We start from the raw sequence: 11265 nt of genomic DNA, 5'->3' as shown, positions 1-11265 counted from the left end.
CTAGCAGCAATAACCGTGTGGAAAATTTTCTTTCTTATTAAATGATTTTGATTACAGATTTGAATTCTTGGTTCAGGCTGCGCTGCTGTTGCTGCTCCGGTGCGACAGGGGGCGCAAGTCGCCCACAACTGCACTCGGACCCAACAAACAAAGAAGAGGCTGCTGCACTTTTCCAGCAGACTTTAATCACTTTTCCTCGTTTTTAAGGACAAACTGCGTTGAGAATATCGCTTTTCAAAGTGTAGTTGCCAAATATTGTGCGTTTATCTAGGAGAGAGTTTAGCGAGGAGCTGAACAGACTCGAGCTGTCAGCGGTGCTACATGCTAACAACATCCAGCTAAAATGGACTCCTGGGTTCGGTTTAACGCACAAAGTCAGGCCAAAGAGAGAATTTTCAGGTAAAACAGGACATTCTGTCGATAAAGTTTAAATATTAATGATTGAACCGCTAGCTGTCGTAGTTAATGTCCACCAGTGTTCATGATTACGTTAATCTTTAATTAGAAACTTTGGGCCCGGAGTGGTAGATTAACTGTCAGTGATTAAATAAGTTTACTTTTTACGTCTTCTTGACCTTTTTTAACCTTCGGGGTCCTGGGGGGGGGGGGGGTGCTGGAGCTCATCCCAGCTGCAGGGTGAAGCGTTTGGAGCTCGATGCCTTGTTCAAGGGTATCTCGGCAGGGCACCTCCCCCTGCTATCGGGGCTTGAACCGAGAACCTTTCGAGTCTCAGCCCATATATACAGTATATATATGTAACATTTGACCAGGTTTTGCTTTCCCCTTTACTACAAACAGGTGTGACACTTTTTGCTGATGTTATGTCAACTATCCGTTATTATTTCGTTTTTTATGCATTATAAATATTAATCTTTAACATTCATCAATACTTCTAATTTGTACATAAATACACGTTCTCCTGAGTGTTTATATTCTTTACAGTAAGGGAAAGTAACTTTTGTACCAATGAGCCTTTAGAATAGTTATTCTGACAGGACCGATGAGTTTGGTTAAACCTTGGAAGTTGGTAGAGGTAGAATATTCCCCCCTCATTAAAGATCTATTGTGGATGGTTAATTATCCAGGATGATGAACATTTATTCCTAATATCTATGCTTTTACCTTTAGTTTGGATACTTAAATACGTGTTTTTCCTTTTCCAGAGCGGCTCAGTATGCCTGCACACTGATTGGCTACACGCTGCAGAGGGGCGGGGCTTCGGCTGACCTCCATAAAACCATCAGGCAGCTGGAAGCTCACCTGAGTCTGACACGAAAGTGTGAGCGAACGCCGCCGACCTTTTGCGAGAGCAGCGGGCGTGCACAGGTGTGGCTCACGCGTGTTTGTGTCTGGCAGTGCTGCGGCTGGGAAACTCGGTGGAGGCGCTGGAGGCGGCCAAGCGCGCCATCCACCTCTCCGACGGCGTCCTGAGGCTCTGCCTGACCCTCAGCCACCTGAACAGAGCCATGTACTTCGCCTGTGACAACATCCTGTGGGCTGGGAAATCAGGCATCATCTCCAGCCTGGACCAGAACAAATGGAGTCAGAGATCGTTCAGGTGAAAGAGCCGAACCTGCTTCAAAATAAGTTCAGAAATCCACCGGCTAAGATTATTCGTATCGTGTGGATGTTGCACAGGTTGAAATCAAAGCTTTTTTTCCCTCTGATCTCAGATTATTTTGTTCTAATCTCCTTTATTCCCTTCGGACTGTTTGACGTCTTCAGGTACTACCTCTTCACCCTCATCCTCAGCCTGACGCGTGACCTGTACGAGCTCCGCCTCCTCATGGACCGCGAAGAGCGGTCTAAAGCCCCCAAAAGCTCCTCAAGCCCCCGCCCCGATGACTCCCCCGTTCTGCCCACGGCGTCGGCGTGGGCGAGGGGACGGCTCCGCCTGCTGGTGGCGGTGTTGTACAGCAACCCGCCGCTGCTGCTGGACCTGCTGAAGAACAGCTGCGACGTCTTCATCCCCCTGGACAAGCTGGGCATTTACCCCACGGGGCCGGGCTTCGTGGGCGCCTGTGGCGTCACGTCCTCCGTCCTCTCCATCCTGACCATCGTCCACCCGTGGCTCAAACTCAAACCCTGAACATGGAAGTGAGTCGGCTGCTCACGACTGCAGGGAGGAGATCCTTCCACCCATCAAAGGAGGAACTACGGCGTCTTTCGCTGTGACCTGCTGAGGTCAACTGAGCCGACGCCACCTTGTTTAACGTCCTGATGGGCTGAGACCCGTCCACACGTGTGACACGGACGTAACTCACCATCAGAAAGGTGACAGGCGGCCATCTTGGTGGGCAGTTTGACTTTTCAGCCTAAAGACCAACCGAGAATCAGGTTATTGATCAAAGACACATCTGGAACCAGCCTGCTGATGTTTCACTGTCTGTTGATGTGTGTGTCTGTGTGTGTTTGAATGATGCTTTAAGTATTGGTTTCAGTCTAGTTGCTAAAATATTTTCCATCTATTAACATATTTGTTAACTGGGTTTGGGTACAAATTTGACTCAAAAGTTTATTATAAACAAAAAGGTTTTATTCAAGGTGGAACTGATACAAATTAAATAAAAAACCACTAAGACACAAACCAATAAAAAGGGAGAGATCTGTTGGGGGCGGGGTTAAAGTCGGGGGGCGGGGCTAAAGGCTGGTGACTTCACATCCTCTGAAATAGAGAACAAGTTTAATTCTGGTCAGAGGAGCAGAATTCGAGAGTTTGAGCGTAGCGTGCGAGGAGGCGTCACCTCCTGGTTAATCCTGGGTCTCCATGCTGTCGTCCTCCCCGTCTCCTCCTTCCTCCAGAGCTTCGTCCTCCTCCTCTTTCCTCTCAGGTGGCTTTTCATAAGCTTTCTCAGAGGGAGTGACGATCACACCGTCCCACGTGGACATTTCTGACACCAGGTCTGTAGAGAGTGACCACGCAGCCGGAGTTTCAATTCTGCAGGTTTTCACAGATTCAAACGGAATCGACTGGAATAACTGGTTCTTACAGCTCGCGTCTCCTTCCAGGCCCAGGATCTTCCTGTAGCCTCCGTGAGACAGAACCCTCACCAGAGTCTGAGCAGTGAAGCACACCATGTCCTACACACACACACACACACACACGCCTTTAACACCTGAGTTCAGCGTCCGGCAGCAGCTGAGGGGATGTACCTGCTGCTCCAGGGTCATGACGGTGTGGACCCGGAAGTTTCCGCTCTCGCAGGGGTCGGTGATGCCCACTGACCCAGGGAGGAAGAGTCCGGCGGCCAACATCTGCAGGCAGCGTCTTCACAAAGACGTAAGAACATGAGGGTTAGAGACGCCGCCACGACCACGCCGACATCGTCTGAGCTGTGACACCAGACCTGTAGGCCACGTTCAGGGCCAGCGGCTGCCGGGACGGGTTGTTCATCACTGCGTGGTGACCCTGTGACCCGGCAGGAAAGTGTTCAGAAACAACTCGCAACGGTTCTGATGCACGTGGAAAAGATCAGAGTCGTCTGTCGTGAGACAGTGCAGGTTTACCAACAGGTCCAGGATCCAGGGGGTCAGGGGTTCGAAGCCCGAGAAGCGCAGTCGCAGGTCCTTCAGCAGACGGATCAGAACTTTCACCCTGAACAACAGTGACAGGAACGAGATGTGACTCGGGTGGAGGACGACGACGTCGGACGTGAGCCGGCGGGACTGACTCACGTGGACTGAGAGGCGTTCTCTTCAAACCAGCGTGCGTGACGAATGGCGGCCAGGGCGCTCTGGAGAACCTTGATGTCCACTGACGGATTAAAAAAGAAAATCACAAATTCAGGGACAAAATGAGCAATAACACTGAATCTATGTGTGTGTGTGTGAGTGTGTGTGTGTGTACAGTGCAGCTCGGGGTCCAGCTTGCGCAGGTTTGGTGGGACGGTGGTGATGAGGATCTTGACTGTAGCATCAGCTGAACTGATCTCAAAGCCGGTCTCATTGGTCAGCATCGACAGGACTGAAACACAAGCACAAGCGCGCACGTGCTCTGATGTCACACGCGTCACGTGACATGACGTCATCCTTTAATCGGAAGGTGGCTCCTCGCCGGGGTACCTTCTGTTGGATCCTGCGTGCGAAGGGTCTCCACAACTTTGTTGCCCAGAGCAGCGACCGCTTCCACTGGAAAACCAAGTAAAAATGTGTCAGAGGCTCAGAGACGACAACGGCCCGACAGGCGACAGCGGCTCCTTCCGCAGATTTCAGTCAGGCGCGCACGTCGCCAGGGAGGTGACGCACGTACGCCACCTGCAGGTTAGAGGATGCTAGTGTTGGAGCTGAACCAAAGAAACGCGGACGCGACATCAGCAGTAAAACCACCCGGAAAAATGCTGCAGGGACGGGAGTCAATGAGCAGCAGGCAGAGTCACCATCCCATCGACCTTAGTGCTGCTCACTCACAGGTGGGGAGGATCTTGAGGATGACGACCAGGTCGGCCACGTTGTGCCCCGTCATCATGGTGCCCTTCTTGTAAGAGCCCACCTGACGCACTTCTTCAATTTGCTGCGAGGAAATAAAGAGCCCGATCAGGATCCTGGAAGCGTTCCTTGATTCCCCCGAAGGAAACCGCAACGCTTCTGGAGGACGTCATCAAGACTCACCACTTCGAAGTTTCCCGGAGCAACGATCAGGTTGTCGATCACATTATTGATCTTTGTGACCAGAGACAAGATGGAGGACTGCAGGAAGGCAGAAGCAGAGGTTGTGAGCATGAACGAGGCTGTGTTTCGAAGAGGGCGACCCACTGAAGCTGCGGGGTGGGTGGGTGTGTGTGGACTGACCTGTTCTGCAGGTGTTGGACTCAGGTCCTGGTTTCTCTTCAGCAGACACTCGCTGAAGGAGGTCTCATCAGGGGGAGGTTTCACCCTGGGAAAGGCCATCTCACACTGGTGACACAACAACTCAATATCAACCCAACCGCATCTCACCAAACATCTCTGAAAGGGTTTCAACAAATCCAGACACTCCATCAAAGCACTCACCACATAAAAGTCAAAGGGGATGTGTGGAACAAAAGGGCGATACCTAAACAGATCGAGAGAAGATCAATCCCCGAGTTTGATGGATAAAACCAATCAGATTAGGTATCGTAAGCGGTACAGTCAGACTGTAAGAGCTGGTCTCCATTAAACCTGCCACAAAGGTCATTTTCATCAAAAGAAACGAGACCCCGAGTGGTAGAACTCACCCCTGGACCGGGCCTCCGCGGGACCCAAAGCGGCCTCCCCGGCCTCTGCCGCGGTCCCCTCTGAAAGCAGAGCAACATTAGCGGTGGAGGACATCATTCATAAACGATCCCTTCATGGAACCGCCACTTGCTCTTATCTCCAAACTCCAAAATCAGGATCGTAAACAAAACCACGACTGATGCTAAACCCAAATAATGCTGTTAGCAAGCTAACATGGAAGCACTACTATCGCACAGCTACTATTAAATTGATGTATTAGAGTTAACTCGGGTTTACACTCGGACATTTATTTACCTCATTGCGTACGACGTTTTGATTGTTGAAGCTAAAAATTCGCTAAGAATTGCAAATCGTCCACCAGCTGGACGGCTACGTACTGCACATGCGCAAAAGTGGCCCTTTCTCTAAGGAAGGTCACTACAATCCTGCCTGTCCAAAATTAAGGATTATTTATATCGATTAATTACAACGGATCTCAGAATCATTTTTATTGATATTCCTTCTACATGTAATAATTTTATTATTGTTAAAGATAAAAATGTTACATCGAATCGCAAATATCTAAAGTAATTGAATTAATGTCATGGCCCAACAGTCAGAAATGTTTCCTACTTTAAACCTGATAACGTCATAATTTAAGCGTACATAGCATTACACTTAAATCATAATAAAAGTAAATCAAGGTTAAGTATTGATAGTTTGAACCTTCACCATGTGAACAAGCATTCCAGCTGCTGCCATCTGATCAACTGTACCACATCAGGATCCAGACGACCAGACTGGCCATCACATGCATCAGAGAGGCTCCAGCAGATCGGAGATCTCTGCCCAGAGGAGAGCAGTGCTAGGAACAAGATACTTCCCAGGCCTCTGGTAGAGGAACCAAGCTTGAAAGAGCAACAGACCACCCAGGGAATGCAGATGAGCAGAGGAATCACTTATATTTCCATATGATGAAGTCGTCCATAAGCAAATTATTTCAGCACACAGTGTTCTGTTTTAAAACATTTATCCAACAGTCAGCTACAATAGTTCCTCTGGTCAACTTGATTTGCATGAACTGTACAAAATACTGATGATGCGACTGGTGGGATGCCAGGGGGGACAAAGGCCAGGGGGACAAATGCCAGCAGGTCAAAGGTCAGGGCTTCACTCTTAAGAGTCCTCCTTCTCCTGAAACCTGTCAAAAGTCAAAAATCAGACATGAATCACACAACATAACTAGTGAAACATCCTATGTGGTGCCGTTGATCACCTGCAGTGAATACAAGTGAAGAAGACCGTTTGTCCTTCATCTGCTGATCTCATCTGTCTGGTGTGGTAAACCATCCCTTCTTTGTTACAACGCAAGCAGCGCCTGTCAATCTGCAGGAAGTCACAGTTAGCAGAATCATCTCCACGTCCAACACTTAGTCCTCCATGGTGTGTTGTCTTACCACAGGTCCCTTCAGTTCGGAGTCGTCTTTATCCTCTAGGATCACTGCAGACCTTTCTATGGGGTTCAGGACGACTGTTGAACGAATCTGTTGGCCATTGAACTCTGTACAACCAAGCATAGTAATATTCTCAGAATCATTCGATTTTTTTTTTTTTTTACAAAAGGCAACTAGATGAGGGGAGAAATTCATTCACACAACGTAACAGACGCCCTGTAGCCCTCGATTGAAGCACTTTTATTACTAAAACCAAAATCCTGAAAATCCTAAAACCGACACATGAGGGCGAGTTAGCGGCCGGTCGTCAGTACCTGCTACAGGGATGGAGAAGGAGCAGCGCGGGCAGCGCACCGTGTCCTGGAGCCCCGGCAGGGGGAGAATATTCCCACATTCAGGGCAGAAATTAAGATCAGCAGCAAAACATGACATGTCTGCCAGGGTATCAAATACTATGGAGCTGGTAAGTCCGGTGTGTTCAAAACCTCTTCCGATATAAAGCAAGATCCTCAACACAGGCAGTTGCACAGCCACCTCTTCGGGTCCTTTTGCTGCAGTTATGTCACTTCCGCTCTCCTCTTCCTGTTGTCTGCTCGTGTCAGCGCCACCTTCTGTGCTGGAGAACTTGCTGTAAACATGTTGTAAAAATACTTTTCCACAAATTTCTTTATTGGCCGGAAACATTTTAATACATAGCTGAATATTGAAGCAATTAATGTAATCTGTATGGGTGATATTCATTCATCTCTCTTCCTTAATTCTGTATGAATCCACCATGTTCAACAACAATAAAAAAAGACTTCTGCAGCATGTGAACAAATATCAAAATAGTAGACTTTATTCAGACTGTATTAAAGTTATAAACATGTCCGGCAGTGGTTCTAAACATCACCATACAGGCTGTCAAATCTTATTACAGTACCGCGATAAAGACATCTCAAACTTACTGCAGACTCAATGGACCAGGTGGTTTTTCAACAAACCTAAGCTGCCCAAACCGTGGTTTGGATGTCATGAATACCGTTTGCCCTACATCAGGCTGCTCATCAATAAAAACCACACTTGGTGGTGTTTAAATCTCATTTGCAGCTTTTTAACATGTGCTAGAAGGATTTAAGATTCTAAAGTCATTTTAAAACTCAGTCTTTCTACAAGGTTAGATGGCATCAGGTTCAAACGCGCCCAACAACCTGTAGGAGATTAAAAAGTAATGTGATAATTCCTTCAGCAGAGATCATTGTGGATGTCCCGAATCACTGGAGCAGAGCATCAGAGCATCCAGGTGCCCAGCAGGTGGCCTGTGGATCGCAGGTGTGTCCATGCCTCACAATGATGGGACCACAGAGGGGGGGTGGAAGCTTCAGCAGAACTGGCTGGTTTCCCTCAACATTTAAGACATTTTAAAGTAATAAACTAAATGAAAATGTTAAAGGTAACCTCAAATGTTAAGTTCTCTGTTTAGAACAAACAGCGTCGGTGAGGACAATGAGAGATCCTTAAAAAGGACACAGCTCAGAAATTACTTTTAACTAATAAAAAAATAGTTTAAACGAATAAAGTATGATAATAAAATGATAAACCGGGGGGTTGGGGCAGTTAAAACTGATAAAACTGATCTCAAAATTCCATCCAAAGTATGTGAGGGCCATCGGTCGGGGGTCCTGGCAGCTCCGTCTGTAGGGGGCCGGGCTGGGAGCCAGCGGGATTCTTGTCCAAGGAAACATTTCCGCAGCACTGCCGAGGTGCCCTTGAGCAGCTGCAGTCTGACATGTGTTCAGGTGTGTGTACCGAAGAGAGTAAAGACTCAATTTCCTCTCTGGGAACAAGTAAAGTTAAATTCTTCTCAGTGAGACGACACTGCTCAGATTTCTCCATTCGTGTTTCCAAATTCATTTTCTTGAGCCCTCGTTGATGGTTGGGGGGCAGGACCCCCTGGGGGGCAGGACCCCCTGGGGGGCACTGGCAGGACAGTAGCGGGTGACGGTGCTCTTCTTTTCCCTTCCAGGAACTCACTGAAGCCTCACTAATGTTGCGACCACATTCGAATAAAGAACCTAAAGTTCAGAACAGGGACAGAGACCCCCCGACACCACCTGGGTTTGACCTTCTCGCGGGCTCTACTGAGCCCAGGAAGGACCCTCAAAGATCTGCAATCGTGAATCTATTTGATCAATTTTCATCATGAAGCCAGACATCGTCCAGGCTGCTTTTATCCCTTCGGGGACAACCGTGTCTGCAGATATTCTTTGGTCTGTGAGGACGAGTCTAACCCCTCTAGATCACCAGGAACTACGGAGTCTGTGTCAGGGTTTCAGCTCCAGCTGGTGTCATACTGCGTCCAACCTTCAGGCGGGGTCAAGAACACCCGTCGGCCTCGGTGCAGGAAACCCACCACGCCCCTGTAACCCGTACGGGGGACCCCAGATTTCAGGTCGTCCATCACTCCTAGACTGCGGGCCAAGACTTTAAAACTGTCCCGGGTGGAGTACTGGACCCGGTAGGGCCCAGGGCCTCTCAGGGTCCCCACCTGTTGCAGCTCTTCTATCTTCACCAGAGCTGCAGCGTAAACCTCTCTGACAAACCTCTCGTCATACTTTTCCTTCAGCAAATACGACAAATCCTGTTTAGTGAAAGGCACAAATTCCGTGTTTAGTTTAATGTAGCGAAGGTACTGGTCAAAGAACTGACCCAGACTGACGCCTTTCCGGCCAAAGGTGATAGTCCTGGAGATCTCAGGACGGATGCAGGAGCGTCCGCTACGCTGCTCCGGCTGACGCATCCAGTCGTCCCAGAAGGCCAAAGGCCATTTAGGTTCCAGCTCCTCCCACGTCTCTTTCAGAAGCATCCAGCCGAGCCCGGGGAAGAAGTCCGTCCTGTACAGGAGGTCCGCTTTCCCCGGATCCACCAGAGCGTCTCTGCCGTTGTCGTTCCACGCGGAAACGCACCAGAGGCTGGAGTCCGAGCGCAGGATCGGGTACAGGGCTCGGAAATACTCGAAAAAGTCTGGGGCCACCTGGAAGAGCAAGACACACACGTTACACACACTTCCTGTCTGAGAGCGCGACGACACTCTGGACCCAGATCCAGGTAACACAGAGTTTAGCGAGCCGGGATCTACAGGAAATCACCCAGGATGGAACCAGAACCCACCTCCAGGTCGTCCTCCACGATGACCACCGCAGAGTGGGAGAGCACGTTGAACACTTGGTTCAGGGCCCAGCGGTAATGTCGGGAAATTTTGTAGTAGCCCTGGAACTTCCTGTGCTCCGGGCGCACCTTGATGTCCGAGAGGTCCGGCTGTCTTATGTGCGTCACCTGATCTCCGTAGGAGCCAATCACGCGCGCCGTCTCGGCGTGTCCGCAGTCCTGACTGATGATGATTGGGTGTAGTTCTGAGGAAGGGCGGTACTGTATCAGCCTGTCCAGACTGCGCCTCACTGTCACTCGGTCGCAGGCGATGACCAGTATGGGAATAACGACCTCAGGGGGCGTGGCCAGTGTGGTTATTCCGCCCTCCGGTTTGATCTTAATGTCGGGCTGAGGTCGCGGGTCTGAAGCTTTGCTCTGAACGGGCTTCCCTGTAGGGTTCAGCTCAGTCCGGGCCTGATCCGCCACACCAACTACAGGCGGAAGCGGCGTTCTTGCCGGCTGGTTCCCGACCTCTTTGTCATGGCCCGTTTCTCTTTTCCCGACATCTTTCTGCCGAACCCACTTGGCCCGGTGACTTTCAATCTCCTCTATCAGTTTCTTCTGGGTCTCAAGCTGAACTTCAACCTCCTCTGCGAGCCGGATCACCTCCCCAGCCAGGTTGGTCCTGCCACCGGTCCCTCTCCCCAGCCCCCACTCCTCTTTGCCTCCCGGTTCAGCTCCGCCCCCTTCGCCCGGGTGGCCACTGGGAGGGCGACCCCACAGATACAGCAGAAGCAAAGCGTTCCAGACAACAAACAGGAAAGCTCCGCATAATATCAGAGAACCTTTCTTGCGAACCATGGCCCGATGGAAAAGGTGGGAAAAAACAGGCGGAAGCACGGTGAGAATCCAACAGTCGGAGCCGGAGTTTGTTATCAGTCACATTCCTACAGCTGCTCCATCCTGTTTTCCATCGTCTCCTGAAGACCTTTACCTCCTGTTAGACGATCCTTTAATGGAACACACATTCAGAGAAGGTCCAGAGCCAGGAGCAGGAGGAGGAGGAGGAGGAGGAGAAGGTCCAGAACCAGGAGCAGGAGCAGGAGCAGGAGGAGAAGGTCCAGAGCCAGGAGCAGGAGGAGGAGGAGGAGAAGGTCCAGAACCAGGAGCAGGAGCAGGAGCAGGAGGAGGAGCAGGAGGAGGAGGAGGAGGAGGAGAAGGTCCAGAACCAGGAGCAGGAGGAGGAGGAGGAGGAGGAGAAGGTCCAGAACCAGGAGCAGGAGGAGGAGCAGGAGGAGGAGCAGGAGGAGGACAGGTGACGTCAGTGAGAGTACGACTGAGGGGCCCAGAAGATTTCAGCCATTTTCCTGAAAATAAAACAACAGTTCAGGTGTCGTGAACCCGCAGGACTGACTGAATTCCCGTAATTCTCTTATCTTTTCCTGCTCATCCGGCTCGGAGCAGGACCAGAACTCCGAGCAGGAAGCTAAACACAAGCCCAAATGTA

The 11265-nt window shown here is 50.1% G+C and overlaps 4 protein-coding genes across 6 annotated transcripts; 1 reads left to right on the top strand and 3 right to left on the bottom strand.

Moving 5' to 3' along the window:
- Positions 1–105: 105 nt before the first annotated feature.
- Positions 106–2591, top strand: pex11b (peroxisomal biogenesis factor 11 beta). Its single transcript, XM_003977687.3, has 4 exons — positions 106–399; positions 1164–1279; positions 1357–1558; positions 1726–2591. The coding sequence occupies exons 1-4, from the start codon at positions 344–346 to the stop codon at positions 2087–2089; spliced, it is 738 nt and encodes a 245-aa protein (XP_003977736.1). The 5' UTR covers positions 106–343; the 3' UTR covers positions 2090–2591.
- On the bottom strand, positions 2515–5616 carry ilf2 (interleukin enhancer binding factor 2). 3 transcript variants are annotated; one of them, XM_029845178.1, is made up of 15 exons: positions 5491–5616; positions 5196–5255; positions 4990–5032; positions 4789–4893; positions 4609–4686; positions 4408–4510; positions 4063–4128; positions 3848–3964; positions 3676–3754; positions 3508–3595; positions 3348–3409; positions 3154–3268; positions 2991–3081; positions 2745–2903; positions 2515–2654 (listed from the first exon to the last, which is right to left on the bottom strand). In XM_029845178.1, the coding sequence occupies exons 1-14, from the start codon at positions 5493–5495 to the stop codon at positions 2752–2754; spliced, it is 1164 nt and encodes a 387-aa protein (XP_029701038.1). In that variant the 5' UTR covers positions 5496–5616; the 3' UTR covers positions 2515–2654; positions 2745–2751. The 3 variants fall into 3 exon arrangements, with proteins under 3 accessions (XP_029701038.1, XP_029701037.1, XP_003977738.1); XM_029845177.1 differs by having other exon boundaries at positions 2519–2665; XM_003977689.3 differs by having other exon boundaries at positions 2519–2903.
- A 501-nt stretch (positions 5617–6117) lies between these two features.
- Positions 6118–7207, bottom strand: polr1h (RNA polymerase I subunit H). The gene is made up of 4 exons (XM_003977690.3): positions 6944–7207; positions 6633–6736; positions 6452–6561; positions 6118–6376 (listed from the first exon to the last, which is right to left on the bottom strand). Exons 1-4 carry the CDS (start codon positions 7059–7061, stop codon positions 6352–6354), a joined length of 357 nt encoding a protein of 118 aa, XP_003977739.1. The 5' UTR covers positions 7062–7207; the 3' UTR covers positions 6118–6351.
- A 236-nt stretch (positions 7208–7443) lies between these two features.
- On the bottom strand, positions 7444–10922 carry mgat1b (alpha-1,3-mannosyl-glycoprotein 2-beta-N-acetylglucosaminyltransferase b). The gene is made up of 2 exons (XM_003977691.3): positions 9780–10922; positions 7444–9642 (listed from the first exon to the last, which is right to left on the bottom strand). The coding sequence occupies exons 1-2, from the start codon at positions 10617–10619 to the stop codon at positions 8941–8943; spliced, it is 1542 nt and encodes a 513-aa protein (XP_003977740.1). The 5' UTR covers positions 10620–10922; the 3' UTR covers positions 7444–8940.
- Positions 10923–11265: the final 343 nt, after the last annotated feature.

Source organism: Takifugu rubripes, chromosome 12 (assembly GCF_901000725.2).
Source record: "Takifugu rubripes chromosome 12, fTakRub1.2, whole genome shotgun sequence".
Lineage (NCBI taxonomy): Eukaryota > Metazoa > Chordata > Actinopteri > Tetraodontiformes > Tetraodontidae > Takifugu > Takifugu rubripes.
This window is presented reverse-complemented; position numbering and strand designations above follow the sequence as displayed.